We start from the raw sequence: 19257 nt of genomic DNA, 5'->3' as shown, positions 1-19257 counted from the left end.
ATGCAAATAATTAGCAGAATGAAAAACTAATAATTACAATAACAAATAATTACGATAACGATACGGTAACGATACGATACGGTAACGATACGATATGATATGATACGATACGATAACGATATGAGACGATACGATACGGTAACGATACGATACGGTAACGATACAATACGGTAATGATACGAGACGATTCGATACGATAACGATATGATAACGATACGAAATAAGAATTTGAATTTTCGATTCGGACTATACAGCACGGACCGACACGTATCGACAACGATACCGGCACCGGCACGACAAATTATTGCATTTGTTTAAACTTCGGCAACTGTCCGTCAGTTGACATTTAGCAGTTACAAATTATAAAATGGATGAATCATTCAGCGACAATGAATTGGCTCTTATAGCTTTACTTTTAGACGAAGACGAAGCTGAAGTCAAAAAAATAAAGAAAAGAAGCTGAAAATGGGTTCAATATTAAAAAAGAGAAAACTTGAAGGAGAGCATTGGACATTATTCAAAGATTTACTGAAATATGACGATAAATTTTACCAATATTTTAGAATGCCGCAATGTAAATTTTATGAATTATTAAAATTTATCGAAAAATATCTTCTGAGACCATATCCTGGTTCGCAAATTCAGGAAGATAGATGGAAAAGAATTTTTAATTACCGTTTCTCACGCGCACGAAGAGTTTCCGAAAATGTGTTTGGAATATTAAGTCATTTCCATCAATGCTTTAAATTTTCTTAATCGGCAATCACTCGTAGAATATTTCAACGACGAATTATAACAATAACATAGTATAAGTAGGCCTTGGCGATATAAACAGTATCGCGGTAATGTTTATGACTTACGATCATTCGCACAGTAACCTTGAACAATAAAGTAGTGACGTTTCATATATTATCAAATTCTCTCTCTATAGTCAATCTTGGCGATATAAACAGGATCGCGGTAATATTTCTGACCTACCATCATTTCCCTCAATGGCCTTCGAGCAGTGAGGTAGTGATGTGAGACGTTCCATATATTATCAAATTCTTTCTCTAACAATTATTTTGAGCATTGCTTTATATAATAGATTATCTCTTATCTTTTATATTTTTATTTATCGTTTATATTTGCGAATTAAAATTTATATAGTATATTACAAAATTAATTATATATTATATTATATATAAAATTATATATAATATAATATAACCTTCCCATGGGGTAAACCTTGTCGCGGTGGGAGGGTTTAGTACTTGGATGGTGTCTTGAGGTTTATCTTAAATTTTTTCAATTTATGATAAATCTTAAAGTGCCTGAATGGGAAGCTAAGTACCCTTTCGCGTCGTCGGTGCGTCATCAACGTGCCACGGACAGCAAGCGCTTCGTCAACGCGTGGCGTTTTCGCGTTGTATTCTCGCATTGTCGCGTTTTCGCGGAACTTTTGGACTTTTCGTATAAAATCCCAATTTCATTTATTGTCACGAGTCTCTACTTCCGATGCCAATTAACAGAGATGTTCGAGTTTGCCGACCTGTTGACTCGAAGTGGATTCTTGTAAGTGAAATGGGATTTACGCTCGTACCAAAACCGAGAGTGCTGTTAAAAGTATATACATATTAAGTATATACAGCGCGCGATCAAATATGAAATTTTTAATCGCATGGAAATAGTGCGGGAGTGCCGTTCAGTATCGCGCGTAAAATAACGAAAATAGCGATATAAAAATATCGCTCGTGAGTGCGGGAGTGTCGTTAAATGTTTCGCTCGCCAACAACATGAGCGGAGGAGGAGGCTTGGGAGAGGCATCTTGCAACGGCAGGACAACCTGATGGTAAATATCTATTGTTTGTATATTAATTGTTATAAATCATTAACTTATTATAAACGAACAATAATTCGATCTTATTATTTAAATGAATTAAAAAGAAAGATTTATAAAACTCATAAAATTTTCTATTTAAAAAAGAGTTTCAAAAATTTATAAAATTTTTCCATACGTGTTTATCTGCTTATTATTTTACACATCGGATATAAAATTCCGCGCGATAAAAATTTTTTGAAGTATTGATTGCATTTGGTGAGCATTATTATAAATAAATTTTATATTTGTATGTTACAGGTAACTAGCTTCGATAATAACAACTCCGCTGTTGCGCATCAGTGCCGGTGAGTGCGAAAAACTTTTATTTAACTTAAGGTAACGGATTCGTAGAGATGTACATGCAAATGTAGATTGTAGATTGCGGATAAATCCGTTGCCATAAAATGGATGAGCTAGAATGGATTGAATTAAATAAATTAAATTAAATAATTAAATTAAATTCATTAAATTAAATTAAATAAGTTTAATAAGTTCTTTCGAACTTATGCTTTACATCTATTGAGAAAATATATTAAAATATTAATTAAAAAAAGAAGAGATCAAGACAATATTATTTTTTTGTAAAGATTTTGTCTAATTTATTAAATAAAGGACACGCATTAACAATTATCAATTTTATCAATTTTTGATGCTAATTTATTCTTATAATACGCACTTATCTTCTAATTGCTCATAGCTCATCCATCGTAGAATTTGTTTGTAGATATTGTTTCTAAACTTTACTAACTTAATATAAAGCCAAATGATTAATTAATTAAATAATTTGTAATATGATAAATATACACACATTAATTATGTATTTTATTATAAGATATAATTTATAGAAATTTGTAGTAATTTGTAGTAATTTTCAGTTAAAATAAAGTTATATTCAGTATTTAACGAGCGATCGTAAAATCGAACGATCGTTACTAAATGAGCGTAAATATTTCACGCTCTTTTGTCAGTAATTATCCGGAATTATCATTAAAAGGAGTAATTATTTCCTTCTTCGATCTCTGATTAGAGATCGAGAAAGAAAGTGGCCAGGATCAACGAAAGGTAGGTTCAACTGGCCTGAAGAGTACGGTTAGGGCACGTGATTAAAATATATACATGATTAGGTGAGATGATGATTAGAGATAGGTTCTTCAAATCTCGAATAATTTTAGATAATCAGGAAGTAGGATTGTTAAGGCTATTAAGAAAAATCATTAGAATCCTTCTATTAATATTAGGGTTGTTAGGGCTCTTAAGATCATTAGAATTTTGTAATAATAAGATTGTTAGAGCTATTAAAATTATTAGAATCTTTTAATAGGATTGTTAGGTTATCTATTAAGAAAGATTCATTCTTTCTTTTAATATTCCAATAATCCTAGTGGTAAATTAAAATAATTTTAATTAAGTTGAATTTATTTTTAAAGACGTTGTGAAATTAAGTATAACATGTTTTAAGAATAAAAATGTTTTAAAAGTAAAATTTAAATTATCAAAATTATTTCCAGTAATATTAAAGAAATAATTGCACAATTATTAAAGTTTAAGAAATCTTAACATGTTATATTTTATTTTAAAAACTTAAAAAATATATGTGTATTAAATCAAATATAATATTAAATCCAAATGTTAATGCTATCAATATCAAATTATTATATCGATGTTATTAAATATTTGAATAAATGGAATATTATTATTTGATATTATAGCATCATAAATTTGTAAATTGTAAATTGTAATTTATAAATAGTTATATAATTATATTTTAATTGTAATCTAACATTGATATTTTAATTGTAAAATACAATACAATTATGACTATAATTATATTATTGTATTATAAAATTATATTTACAATTGCAAATTCTTATGTAAATAACACGAAAAATTATCGAAAGTATACGTATAATGATTACATAATTAAGTAATTAACAAAATAGTAATTCATTAAATTAAAGTGTTTGTTCTATAATATATTTATTTTTGGAATATTCATAAAAAAGTAATGGTTTGTATATTCATGTCAAAGAATTATTAATAAATTCGGAAAATTTTTATATCAAATGTAAAAATTCGATGCTAAATTAATGATTAAATATAAGTATTATAAAATTTGACGGACGCCTTTGTTACAGAATCGCAAGTCAATTATTATAAATTTAGTAATATGCTTTTCGTTAACTTTATTTATTTATGAATTCTATATCGCGCGAAACTGAATATTCTTAAAATAAATTATTAAATTATGATTGCGAAAATACCGTGTTCTTTCCACGTCCTCTTCGCGTCCTTACACAAGATTATCATTTTAACAGAAGAATTTTATCGCTGTTCTTCTCGTCAGATAATATTCTTAAATATTGCTAATTAAATATAAAGAAATCTCGAATAAGAGAGTGAAGATTTCATGTGATAAATCAACGATTAAATATTAGTTTCACAAAATTTAATGATTACCTTCGATATTATAGAATCATGAGTTAATTATTATGAGTTTAATAATTAATTGTTTTTAGTTATATTTATATTTACGTATTTTTTTTTTCGTATCGGAAAATATTCATAAATAAATTAATAAATTACCGTTGCGAAAACACCATATTTTCCTCGCGTTTCTTTCCGCGTTCCTAGACGAGATTGTCCTTTTAGTAAAAGAGTTATCATTGTTCCTTCCGTATAAACGTTAACGAAAGTTGCGTGGCTCGTACTGCCGAGGAGTCGAAATGATTTTCATCATGAAGAATTATTTCTCACTGATTCTTGTGAAATCCATTCGCGATGTCTAGTTCGATGTCTTGTTGAAAATTGGGAATTTTTATTATAAAATTGAAGGAATTAATCCCAGCTTTACCTGGCAATTTTCAAAAGCAATGATTTCGGTAGTAATTCAACGGATATTCTTCTTTAATGTCGAATTAATTTAAATAATATATATTTAGATGAGAGAAATGTATCTTTTCTTTTCTTCGTAAAAAATGTTCTATCATTATTAGGATTGGTATTATTATTGTCTAATGCCAGAAAGATTTATTAGTAGATTAAATATGGATATAGTGTTGTAAATTTCTATTCTTCAAGTAATTGCATATTGTAATTAGGTTTTATTAACTTTTTTGAGAAAATTATTATGAACGAATATATTTTATTAATTAATATAATTCCTTTTTAATATCCTTTTTGAAAGATTATTTCTAAATACTGGAAATATTAATGTTAGTTTTTAGTTTCTTGAAACTATTTACAGGTATTGGACATCCATCGCCATTTCAGAACATTAGTTTTTAAATATATGCCATTTTTATATATGTATGCATAATATAAAATATATGCATAAATTAACGTATCCAAAATATTTTTATAATTTGTATTAATATTATATGTATATTATATATACGCGAAATAATATATGAATGTTACATAAAATCTGCGAATACTTAAAAATTTCGAGACAAATCGAATGGGTACCCCTGTATCAGTAAGAAATTGATTAAAAGAAAAAAAATTATTAATTTAAACGTTATAAGAATAAGAATTTGGAGAATTATTCTAGAATTAAAATTATTTAAAATTATTATTATTTAAAATTGATTTAAAAATTTAAATTCATTTATTTTTTGCAAACTATTCCAATTAAAATTTTAAATCTTGCTATTATCGGATTCGATTCGTTTCGCGCGCGTGAAAAGGTACCCGAAAATTATTATATGTGTTCGCATATTCAACACAAACTCTAATGATGCATGGATTTTATTATTTATAATATTATTTATAAATCGTTCGTAATCATATTTCTAAAAAATTGTTATATCCACTTAATTTTCAATAAAGAAATATATTTCTTAATAATGAAAGAACATGTTTTCTAACGTGAATATCAATTTGGTGAATTGAAAATAATGATGAGGGATAATTGTCGTTGATTTAGTAAATGAAATCATTGCTATTGGGAATAGTCCGGAAGATCCGGGATTCGTTTCCTTCTACAGTAAAGTTCCCGAAGTTCAATGGATCACTTAATTTTTCTTCATAGATTGATCTTGCGAAATCTGATATAGGAACAAGATGTTAATCTTTCTCCATTTTTAAAATCGATCCTCTTTTTATTATACCGATTTGTCACCAGCGTATTTGATGGCTTCGATTATTATATTATAAAAATTATACGCAATATGAATATTTTGAATATTATCGATTTATTCGTCGCGTTTTCTCGCGAATTTTAAATCGCGATTTATTTTGTAATTTAATTGTTGATTTACATCAAAGCTCATTTTATTTTTTCGCGTTTTGAATATTTTCTTTGATAATCTACACAAAAGGCGCCAGTAATGTAAATACTTTCTTCTACAATCGAAGAAATGATCAATAATTTTATTAATGACTCTTTTAATCACGATTATTTACGTTATATAAAACTTATTATATTTTAACAAATTAATAAATAGATAAAGAATTAGGCTCTTATTATATTCTATTATTCTATTATTCTACTTATTATATTCTATTATTGCATATCGATTATTAACGATAAATGTCGCGTAATTAATCATCGCTTATCAGGTTTGTCTAAACTATATAAAATTTTTTACTAAATTTCGTATTATACGTATATTTTGGACATTTTCGCGTAATAAATTATATGTTAATTAATGTATTATATTAATTACATTAATATTTTTGAATAAAATGAAAGAAAAAGAGATGGTAATCGAGAAAAGGCAATTACAGTGATTTGAATAAAAGGCAATTACAGTGATTTGAATATATCTTAAACGTGAGTGATTTATATATTCCGAAGAACTCGACAGAAAGGAATAAACATGACAAGTGATGATAATCTTTATGATGTTAAAACAAAGGAATACAATAAACCATAATAACAATCCAAGAACTCGAAGGAGAAAATATATTGGATAGAAATGCGATTGGAAATGATTAGAAACTAAAAGACTGTGTGCATACAACCTATTTATTAATAATAATATTATTTTGTAATTATATTAAATTTTATAATTTAATTATATATAGCACATTAAGCTTAAAAATATTATACTGATATCGAAATTATAATAAAAATATATAAATAAGGGCTATAATAGAATGGTACATATAAATTCTTTATATTTTATATAAAAAAAGAGATATTTACAATATTTTGCAACATCTATATATTTTTCCTACATTAAGATTTATCGAATCATTCGGAAAAGAAAATAAACATTAATTTAATTATATCGGCTAAAGAATATTGACTGGACTCAGTACGGCATCTTCTATGTTCTTTCGCAATGCTATAATATTTTTCAGACAAAATCCGAAATTTGGTCTAGCATCCGCTGAACTCCAGCAACGTAGCATCAACTGGTACAATGCGGACGGACAGTTAAGAGGCATCGGCAACCTGTTTCCAGCAAGTACATAAATTATCACTTCCTCATTAGTCTTGTCAACATAAGGTTGTTCACCTAATGATGTAATTTCCCACATTAAAACACCAAATGACCAAACATCGCTTTGAGAAGTAAATATTCTGATCATCAAAGATTCGGGTGCCATCCAGCGAACAGGAAGCAAACCTTCTCCTCTCTAAAACATGATTTTAACAAAATTAAAACATTAAAACATTTAATTTTCTGGTTCAAGTTGTTCATTTTTACAATATGTGCAAAAAGAAAAACGTTATCTCTTGCTATATATAAATAAAAACTATTTATATTCCATATTACTTGAAGAAACAATGCACGATACTATTATGATAAAAAAATGGAAAGTATTTTCAAAAGAACTCATTTTCAATTTTTTTTAATAATTGTATTTACCACGCGATAATAATCATCGTTGTAGATATTTCTAGCTAATCCAAAATCTCCAATTTTGACAATACGATTCTCGCGATTTCTCGAAGATACTAAACAATTGCGACACGCTAGATCTCTATGTACGAAACGCAATTCTTCCAAGTAGCAACAACCTTGCGCAACATCTTCGCACATGGCGAACAAATCTTGCAAACGCAGAGCGTGCGAATCTGACGCTTCCAAATTTCGACAATCTCTCAAATATTTTAACAGATCAGTTTCCATCAATTCCAATATTAGAAATGGTGAAATCCCATCTAAACAAACGCCCAACAATCTTAATATATGTTTGTGTCGAAAACGATTCATAAGCTTGGCTTCCTTTAACAATCTCTTTTCCTCATCGGAAGAAGCATCTTTCCGAAGCGTTTTTATTGCAATGGATATCTCTGTGCCCGAACTTTCTAAGTTTTTCACATTTCCTTGATACACCTGCGAAATATTTCCCACAAATTTACATGCGTACTTTATTAGAAAATGTATAGTTTAATGTCACGTAATATTATATGTCGCTTTATATTAAATAATTTAACGAAAAATATATAATAAAGTGAATGTTTGTTGTCTCATCCAAATTTTATATTACTTATAATCTATTATAAAAGTTTATATAATTTGTATCTTTATTAGAAAATACATATCTGTTTTGTTGATTCAGAAATTAATTTGAAACATTGATTGAAAACATTAATTTTTACCTCTCCGAATGCGCCGCTACCAATAATTTTTCCAAATATAATCTGTTTACGTGCAATTTCAGTTATCGCACATTCATCCGGATTATAGTGTAACATAGGACTGTAATTCGTATTGAATCGAGTGTATTGGCAAAATACTTCATGTAGCATCCCCAATTCTATATCATCGGTCATTGTTGAAGACAAAAATTGTTCATTATTACTTCTGCGTTGACGACACACTGTTATAAAATTTCGACTTAATTATGTAATAATATGTATTAATTATGTATTATACAATTTTTCATTTTTTAGTTTAAATTTATTCATTTACTTTCATATAAGTAAATTACTATTTTTAGTAAATTTTTAGATATTATAATTCAAGTTGATACCAACATCAAATGTACAATACTTACAACAATAAAAGTAGCAGAGGCAGATTATAATAACTATAACGATAAAACCTGACATCAATGAGTAATATGTTTTCGCTATTATTCGAGGAGTGTCTGAAGTATCTGTATTAAGTAAAAATATAATTTTAATATCTTCGTGTATATATGTTTTTCAAAATTTATTTTTACTTGTAACTTTATTACAAAAATTTATTTTTTTTTAATTTTAGGCCTATTCACATTTAAAAATATTAATATATCATATTATAATATCTATACAGTACAGAATGTTACAACTACTTTGCAACAATATTGCAATATCACAAATTGCAATGCAACATTACACAAACATTGTAGAAATATAAATTAACAAAATATGAATTGGGTATTAGCAATGTAATATTGATATTTTGAAACCATTGGGAAATTACACTCTTTAATTTATTTATAAAAATAATGTAATAATATATATTTTTATATTTATATATATGCAATGAATTTTATTTTTTTGCAAGTCAAACGAATTAATGACACAGAAATAATATCAGTCGAGTAAATACAATTCTAAGCTAAAGATAAGCATTTCTATTTTTATATTAAAATATAGATAACATTTTATATCAATGTTAAAATATATTTTATAATATATTTTTACTTTATGTACGAATACGATATCTTTTTATTATATAAAGAATAGATATTTTTATATCTATCATTTTATTTTTCAATGTATTTTTATGTTTTTCCCATACAAATAAATACAAACGGATTTTTAAAATTTTTAAATAAAAATATAATTAGTAATGTTTAATTAATTATATAACTAATGTTTATATATGTGTAAACATTAATTAACCATTAGAGAAAGATATATATATATATATATATATATATATATATATATATATAAAGTACCCATTATAAAAGTATATAGAACATTTAAAATAAAAAAAATGATTCGTAAATAAGAGTTTAAAGTTATTTCGTATAAAAACACATTTTATATGATTACGTTTAAATATAATTTTTCAATATATTATCTTAGATATGATTATCTTAAATATTGCAAACTTCTATTTATATCAAGTTTTTTAATTTAATTATATGTTTTTAAGATATTTATCCATCAAAAACAAAAATATTTTATACGTAATATTATTAAATGATAATAATATTGCATTTTTTTCACTATATTAAACTGTAATATTGCTACAATGTTTCATTGCAAAAAACGGACAGATTAACTTTATCACATCTTATAGCAATGACGCAGCAAGGTTTCGCAATCAATTTGCAATGTTTCAATGAAATTATTCTTCATTATATCTGCAACCTTATTGTGCTGTATGAATATTTTCATTTGCTTACCACGTGTTGAAAAAATAAATCTTTCATCAGACGGCCATGTAAAAGTTTCCTCATATTCGAGGTATCTCAATATCAAGCGAAACTGGTATAAAGTTCCCGATTGTAAATTTTTGATATGGTATATTACTTCTTCGTTATAATTCATTCTGATATCATTCGTTGTTTGCCATTTTTCTGTTGAAACGTTTTTGTACTCTAGTGCAGAAGAGATCGTCAGATTGATGTTTGAGATCCAAGAAATGTTCATGCTATTTGTGTTGACCTCGCTCATAGTAATATTGTTTGGTTCTAAGTATATGAGATCGATCTTTTTTTTACTCTCGTTGTAAAAATCGCTGAAATTACTTGGATACACACGCACGTATATCAAGAAATCTTGTACTGGTAGCGACAAGTTAATCTTTGTGAAATATCTGCCGTCTGCCACACGTTTCGGCACATTGATAATTTGTTTATTCTCTTGTTGCTTGTCGTTCACTAACTTCCAATGCACTTCATAGGTCACAACCACACAATTCAATTTTTTGGGTGGCATCCAATAAACTACTGCTATAGTAGGCGTCAAAGCTAAAACACTTACATTTTCTGGTACATTAAGTTTGCCCAAATTAGTTTTTATTCGTGTCACGTTCGAATCGAATGGATTTATTGATAATTGATCAAAGTAAAAATTGCTTAAAGTAAACTTCAACTTGTACTCTGTAAATGATGTTAAGTTTTGAATCTCGTAATATCTCTCGAACGTCTGCACATTGAATTTTTCAGACTTGTTGAGGTTGTTGTTTAAACAACAATGGCTTACAAAAATAGTATATATAGTAGTTGGTAAATTATATTTTTTGCATCCACTCTTTACAATTGGCTCCGGAAGATTTACAATAATGCTGTTTGTCGTTGCAGTCACATTCTCAAAATTATAAACTTTTTCGTCAAATGTCAGACATCTCATTGGAGGATATGGTTGTGAAGATTTATCAAAAGCGTAAATATATGTGTTTTTAAAAAACTCATTTTTATCTGAGCTTATTGGTATCTTTATAACATATTTGTATGCATATGGGACGTTCTTGGTGAGACTTGCATATTTCTTTTTCAAAACGAGCAAGGTATATGAATTATATTGAGAATTATATGTTAAAATGTAAATGTTTGTTTTGTCAATCGTCATATATTGGAATGTGATGTTATCACTTATGACTTCACTTATGTCTTCCTTGTGTAAAATCTGATTGAACTTAGAAATATTAATGTCTGTTACATTTATACTCCAATCATTTAACCAGTAAATTAACGACTCTCCATTATTCATGTTATCAATTATCATATTAGTAAAAGGATATATAATATAATAAAACAGGGAAGCATTTTTCTTAACAATTTGCTCGTTTTTTCCATCGAGATGATATTTCATCATTACTTGTCTTCCACTCATCCAATTGTATGATATGTGATATAAAATTCTAAAAAAGATATAATTATTTTACTCACTCTTATAAAACATTATTTTAACAAAAACAGAAATTTATATGTGGTAAAAATTCGAAATTCTTATAATTATATAATAACTTATTATGTCTTTTTACTTATGATCTTAATTATAAAACTACGTAAAATTATAGAAAAATTACAAATTTGCATAAATCTTTAATGGAAAATTATTTTTTGAAAATATGATGAACTTTAGTAAACGTACCCCATAGACGGTGATACTTTTAAATAGTTAATAGGAATTCTTGATTTGAAAATCTGATCAAATTTAATTATGCCATTTTCCCACATTGTTAAGTCGAACTTTACAATGTAATAGTAGTCTGATGTATCATACTCTTCATATGTAAAATATAGATTTCTTGCTACCCAGTCAATGCAGAGATCATGTACGAGTATATCATCATCAAAGCTAGCTAGTTTTGTGATATTATTTTCATTAATCTTCAATGTCATTAGGTCTCCTTCCATGTTACTCCAATAAATTCTATGTTCTTGTATCGAATAAACGGCTTTTCTTACTGATCTGAAAAAAAGAAGCCAACTATAATAGTATATTAAAAAAATTATAGTTGAAATTTCTAATTTTATAATTATTACTACTATAATGTTGATAATAAACTTGTGCGTAGTAATAATAAGTTTAACTTTATAGTGTCAAAAATAATTTCATAATTCTAACTATTTTTTTTATCAGTATACGTACTGTGACGTCATTACTAAATTAGTAATGATGTTTAAATCCACGTCCCATATTTGGATATCTCCAGACGTTATGAGTAATAATTTAGGTATTGGATTTTCATGTGTAGTCGACACATTAATTAAATCCGTGTAAGGTCCAGCAACAATTTTAGTATGCGCACGTACTCGAAAATAATATGTCGTGTTAAAGATCAGATTGTGAACCGTGTGCTCCAATTCTGTAGTGGTAATATTTTTATCCTCACAGATTTGAATCTCTTTTAAATCCTCGATGAAAAAACACTGCACCGTGTACCCTTGTATTATTTCATCGGAAAAGTTAGGTTGGTTCCATCTATAAAAGAATAATATTTCAGTCTTTTTATATTTAGTAAAATTATAACAGAATTAACATTTTGATATATTTATGTCGTTGAATTTAAGAAAAAAGAGAAAAATGAAAGAATACAAACTGGTAATTTAGATTCTTTACCTCAATGTCACAAAAATGTCGTTTACTTTTTCTGTGAATTGACTGTCGTATTGTACAAATGCTCTGAGAGATGTTGGCTTGTTCAAATTGTTTTCTAGAATAGATTGTACATATTATAATTATATTAATAATTATGTGGATATCTCAGTAAATCAGAAAGAACAATTTAATATGAAAATAAAGGAAAGAGGAAAAATAAATCTAAATTACAAAATATGAAAATTAGCACAGTATTGATCTTTAAAAAATGAAATGATATAAAAAATTTTTGCGTCATTTAAGACTTAGAAAAGTAATTGTTAATACATAGCAAAAACGAATAAATAACTTTTAATAAAATGACAAGTACTTTTCGAAAAATTTCTACAATGTAAGAAATCAGGAATATAATATTTGTGATTGTTTTATAATCAAGTAGCAAATTAATCCAAGTGACTTTACCTTAAATCATGACAATTTTTATGTACAATGTTATGTTTATATTATGTTTTTTTATTTCTTTTTTCGACAAAATAGAATTTATATTTTTTTTCACTGATGAAAGGTATTTTTAAATTTATTTCCACTCTCTCTTAAACTTAAATTGTATTTACACTTTTTCGTCATAGATTATGTTATTAATGTTTGATGCATTTTTTGTAACTTACCGATAGATTCTGAGATGATAGAAATATTTGCAAGCGTAACTTCATCGACTTCTCGCTCATTTCTCACAGTACTATCAGAATGACATCGGTCAGATTTGAAATTTAATATACGATGATAATTTTTCTCGAACATTGAAATATTCTTCATAAAGTGTAACATACGAAAAGAATTATAAAATAAATATCGTTGAAGCGGTTGTTTCTGGTGCTTTTAATGATAAATTATATAAATTATAAAATTAAACGAAAAATTACCATTCGTTTTTTGTATAATAATATAGGTATAATAATACAGGTTTGATATAAACCATTCCTAAATGATATATATTCAATGCGATGTAGTTTTATTCATATTGTAAACTCTATTTTTTATTTTTATTTTTTTAAACATCTTGTATATCAAACATAACTCATATCAAAAAGAAAATCAATCAATATAGGTTAACAAGAGTCAATGACGAATCATAACAGCTTTTATCAAGTAGTAGAAGCGAAAGTGTAGTTCTTTGCAATTATTAAAACAATTTTGTCTAACAATTTGATTCTTTCTCATGATAAATTAGTTAACTCTTCTCAATTTTACGTAACTTAAATTTTTTTCAAAAATTTGCCAATATTACTAAAGTTCTATTAATGTTTGTACTTGAAGCATAAGAAGGTTAAAAATATTGTTTCTTTACAGTTCTTAAATATCCTTCCAAAAAAACCTTACAAAGGTAAAAAAAATACGCCAAGTACATAAAAAATATTCCACCTTGCAACAAAACGTTTAATAAAAAAATACCCTTATAATAAATAATTTATGAAAATTTTCCCTCAAAAAATATATATAATTTTCCTAAAAAAAATCAAAACTAAATATGAAATCAATGATTAATTAGCCAAGTACATTGAAGCAATTGATAGGGATTTGTAATTTGAAATATTTGTCACAAATTCAATCTTGCATTTATATATTAGATTCTCGACAAAATAAAAATGAATTTCAAAATAAGTTCCAAGTAAATTTGGAACTAAAAAAATTAAGACTAAAACAACTTACAAAAACTTGGCGCACATATATACATATAATTATCATTATACATGTAATGAATATTCTGCGTATTTATATTTGTGTCTACGCAGGCAAATGTAACAAATGTCTATGTAACTATAATTATGGTTGCGCAGTCAAATATGTAAATTTCTACACACACATACACACACACACACACACACACACACACACACACACACACACACACACACACACACACATATATATATATATATATATAATTATAAATTATACAAATATATTCCACAAAATGATAACTGTCTATTCTCTTTATTAATATAATATGTCAAAATATATTATGTCTAATCTAAAAATGAGAAAAATTTTACAATCACAGTCCACTTGGTGGTCGTTAAGTGTCACAAATCTGGGTTTTTTTTTTACTAATCAATGCACTCGGCGTCGCGACACTATTGCGTCACTTGATAATAACTTTTATTAATATGTCACTTCTCTTCTGTCTTTTTAAACAAGTAACGTGTCACTTCTATTCCTTGTTACACTATTCCGCACTATACTTTAATAAATTTATCTTTCATACGTACGTACATATTACACTATTCCGCACTATACTTTAATAAATTTATCTTTCATATGTATGTACACATACATATACATATCGTACACGTATGTGCGCACATGCACACATATGATTTTCTCATTTAAAGCATTGTACATATCGAAGCAATAATCGTATACGCAGCGATGTGAATGCCGCTTGAGGGACAAATTCGCTTTGCGTGTGTGCGTGCGAGCATATGTACGTGAGATACTGGGAATGAAGAAAATGAAGGAAATGAAGGAAAACGAAAAATGTCACAATTCTGATATTCGATTATCATTTCTCAGGATTGACTGCACCGATTTTGTTCAAACAGGTCGCACTCGAAAGCATATATTCACATTTTATAATAAAAGTGTCGTTAGATTTTTGATTACGGCTTTAGTTTATTAAATATCTTAACCGAAAGTTTACTTGACGCGAAAATCTGGATAAGGTACTTGGTAGCACCGCGTCAAGAGCAGTGACTCTCAACTCAATGCTTGGAACTCAATGCTTGGACTTGTTTTTTATGTACTTGGCGTCGCGTCGCTACCGCGTCGCGTGATATACAGGGTGTTCCCAGGTCAAATTTAAAATATAAATTTAAGACCTCAAAACAAGCAAAAATTTCCTCTGGAAGTTTGCTCGCAAACGCTTCGTTCAAGAGATATCGACTTGTTAAGTTACAGAACCATAAGAATGAATAATACCGAAATATTTCTGTTTTGTCTTTGTTTTGAAGATTGAAGGTCATTCATAGACTTCTGTTTTTTAGAAACAGAATCGATTTCGCGCAGTGTACCAAATAATTGTTAGTTTATTGAATACTTTCGTGAAGTAAAGTAATACAATATGTCGATAGGTGCAATACTTGTCTCCAAGCTGGAGGCTATTATTTTGAACAAAATATTTAATAATTAAAATTTTGATTACTATAAAGCAATAAAAAAGCAACAAAAAAGATAAACCTAAATTATTTCGATATTATTTATTTCTATGGTTCTGTAACTTAACAAGTCGATATCTCTTGAACGAAGCATTTGCGAGCAAACTTCCAGAAGAAATATTTGTTTGTTTTGAGATCCCAAATTTATATTTTAAATTTGGCCTTTTAATCCAGAAACACCCTGTATATATATATATATATATATATATATATATATATATATATACACGGTGGGCCATTTTAATCGATGCACTCGAATATCTCGAAAACAGCACTCTTCAGAAAGAAATGTTTCAAACAAAAATTGTAGGGTGTGAAGGGGGACATAAGATGGTAGCATTGGTTTGACCTTGGAAAGTTATTTGAAGGTCACATAAAAGTCACCTTCAATTTCTTAAATTGACTATTTTTCATTACATGACCCACTATTTTTCATTACATATTCTTGTAGCTTATCTCGAAAAAATGTGTAATTTGCAATGCACTTTTTGTTATAAACAATCATGCGTTTTCTTTGCACCAATAGTTTTGTCTCATTATCCTGTGCATAAAAGTATTAGGGTAAGACTACCGAAAACTAAATATTTTACGAGATATTTTGCATTTTATATCGAAGTACTGCAAACTTTGAAGCCTTATAACTCAAAAAGTACTTAATGAAAAAACATTTGTCTGTAGTGTTTTGAAAAGCTCTCGAGATAAGCTACAAGAATATGTAATGAAAAATAGTGGGTTCAATTTAAGAAATTGAAGGTGACTTTTATGTGACCTTCAAATGACTTTCCAAGGTCAAACCAATGCTACCATCTTATGTCCCCCTTCACACCCTACAATTTTTGTTTGAAACATTTCTTTCTGAAGAGTGCTGTTTTCGAGATATTCGAGTGCATCGATTAAAATGGCCCACCGTGTATATACAGGGTGGGGCATTTATCTTGAGACAAGATAATATCTCGATTGGAGTCGATTATTTTGAAAAAAGTTTTAGACAAAAGTTGTATGGTTTCAAGGGGGACATAAAATGGTGTCATTAGTTTGATCTTGAAGAGCTACCTGAAGGACACGCGAAGGTCAGCTTCAACTTTTTAAACGGGACACCCTATATGCTTTTGCATATTCTTGTAGCTCATCTCAAGAGCTTTCCAAAACACTATAATTAAGTTAGTTTTCATTAAGTACTTTCCAAGTTATGAGGCTTGAAATCATTTTTTAATTTTACATAAACCGTAAAATCTCTTGTAAAATATTCATTTTTCGATTATTTTACCTTAATACTTTTATGTACAAAATAATGAGAAAAATCAATTGGTGTAAAGAAAACTCATAGTTGTTTCGAAAAAAAAAATGTAATTTGCAATTAACAATTACATATTTTTTCTTAAAAATAACTATGTCTTTTCTTTACACCAATTGATTCCTCTCATTATTTTGTACATAAAAGTATTAAGGTAAAATAATCGAAAAATGAATATTTTACAAGATATTTTACGGTTTATGTAAAATTAAAAAACGATTTCAAACCTCATAACTTGGAAAGTACTTAATGAAAACTAACTTAATTATAGTGTTTTGGAAAGCTCTTGAGATGAGCTACAAGAATATGCAAAAGCATATAGGGTGTCCCATTTAAAAAGTTGGAGCTGACCTTCGCGTGTCCTTCAGGTAGCTCTTCAAGATCAAACTATTAACACCATCTTATGTCCCCCTTGAAACCATACAACTTTTGTCTAAAACTTTTTTCAAAATAATCGACTCCAATCGAGATATTATCTTGTCTCAAGATAAATGCCCCACCCTGTATATAAAGAGAGAGAGAGAATAATAAACTCAAATTTTAAAATACCGTTTTAATTAAATTTAATATACTATATAACATCCATTTGTAAACAAAATTTCGAAACTTTATCCATCTTTTTTTTACAACAACGTACATACTTTTTTCTTTTATATTAAATTGTTTTATTTTATCTTGTCTAATTATATAGAATATGTAATTTACTATCATTCATTTTTAGTTATACTACTAACTGCAATAGCATTCAAATGTTTCTTAATCAAGCGAAAAATATTTCTTACCTGCGTGATATTTAAATACGGACACATATCAACATTTTCTTTCTGAGGGTTGTTTGAAGTGTTATAATCTGTCGGCATAAACGTGACAGTTGCCTTTGTCAGTACTAAACTCTTCAATAATACACATAAAATTTTTTCAAACATAATTTGCATTTTTCGTAAATGTTTGCAATAAATCGATTTCCAATCTTCAATTACTTGTTTTCTCACTAATTCTGATGTGTTGATCGAATTGATATTAATTCACATATATACATATATTCTCGATAGATTTCTTAAAACTCAGTTTTAACGAATTGCAAGTTATTATCTTCTAATGTTATGTTTTTAGATTTCTTTTTACGTCACGATCACAGTATATATCTTAAGATTAAATTAGAGAATTTCTAGTAAGTAAATAATTTCTATTCCTTTTTTTAAGAGAACAAATGACAATGCAAAATGGTTCATATTCATTGGATTGTATCACGAATACAAAAATATAATTATTATTAGTTTTCCTTTTTCATTAATATTATAATAGAAAAACAGTCGATAAAAAGATAATCACAATCAAATTACAAACGCTCAAAGAAGATATAGAATTATAGATCTTGTAACATTTTGAGCTATATTCAAGCACACGTAACATGTAATCGAATTGACTTCAATATTTTCTATATCTTTTATTAAATATGTAATTATAACAATTCGTTCGTACGTTTGTGTTACTACGTACAATTGTATTACTATGTATGCTTTTCAAAATCCATTATTGGTGAGCAAAAATCGGTATATAAATCCATTCTTTGTACATAATTTGTTATTATATTCAATTTATTTATTATAATGCAGTTTGAATCAAACGATAAGTAACGCGGTAGCGTTATTAAACGATAAGTAACGCGATAGCGTGTTTTGGCTAGCGATCACAGTAGTAACTGACTTCGAATAATCAATCTGATCATGTGTTGCCATGACTGAAAGACCGGATCTTGATGTCGTTTTCCTCTCTCCAAGGACATGCTAGCGACAGTGCTTCGCGAATGCAGTATAGTCTATGCCGGTCTAGTGATGATAGCAAAGAGGGCACCGTCGCGTAAAAAAAGAAAATATAATAATTTATTATATTATTTTATACTTTATTTAATATATGTATTATTTTGTTATATTATTTTATA

The 19257-nt window shown here is 27.5% G+C and overlaps 1 protein-coding gene across 1 annotated transcript; it reads right to left on the bottom strand.

The window, feature by feature from the left end:
* Positions 1-7024: 7024 nt before the first annotated feature.
* Positions 7025-18299, bottom strand: LOC105252022 (proto-oncogene tyrosine-protein kinase ROS-like). Its single transcript, XM_025410473.1, has 10 exons — positions 18098-18299; positions 13475-13616; positions 12828-12921; positions 12357-12689; positions 11856-12176; positions 10163-11622; positions 8816-8917; positions 8418-8638; positions 7681-8151; positions 7025-7447 (listed from the first exon to the last, which is right to left on the bottom strand). The coding sequence occupies exons 1-10, from the start codon at positions 18248-18250 to the stop codon at positions 7100-7102; spliced, it is 3645 nt and encodes a 1214-aa protein (XP_025266258.1). The 5' UTR covers positions 18251-18299; the 3' UTR covers positions 7025-7099.
* Between the last annotated feature and the right edge of the window lie 958 nt (positions 18300-19257).

The sequence above is a fragment of the Camponotus floridanus genome, unplaced genomic scaffold, assembly GCF_003227725.1.
Source record: "Camponotus floridanus strain SB8 unplaced genomic scaffold, Cflo_v7.5 scaffold32, whole genome shotgun sequence".
In the NCBI taxonomy this organism is placed as follows: Eukaryota; Metazoa; Arthropoda; class Insecta; order Hymenoptera; family Formicidae; genus Camponotus; species Camponotus floridanus.
This window is presented reverse-complemented; position numbering and strand designations above follow the sequence as displayed.

Bases quoted from the DNA above. Each gene is read 5' to 3' on its own strand.
- LOC105252022 (XM_025410473.1), bottom strand. From the start codon at position 18,250: ATGCAAATTATGTTTGAAAAAATTTTATGTGTATTATTGAAGAGTTTA. The intron at 11,623-11,855 runs GTACGTTTACTA...TATCTTTTTTAG, and splicing joins AAAGTATCACCGTCTATGGG to AATTTTATATCACATATCAT. The intron at 7,448-7,680 runs GTAAATACAATT...ATCATGTTTTAG, and splicing joins ACGATGATTATTATCGCGTG to AGAGGAGAAGGTTTGCTTCC.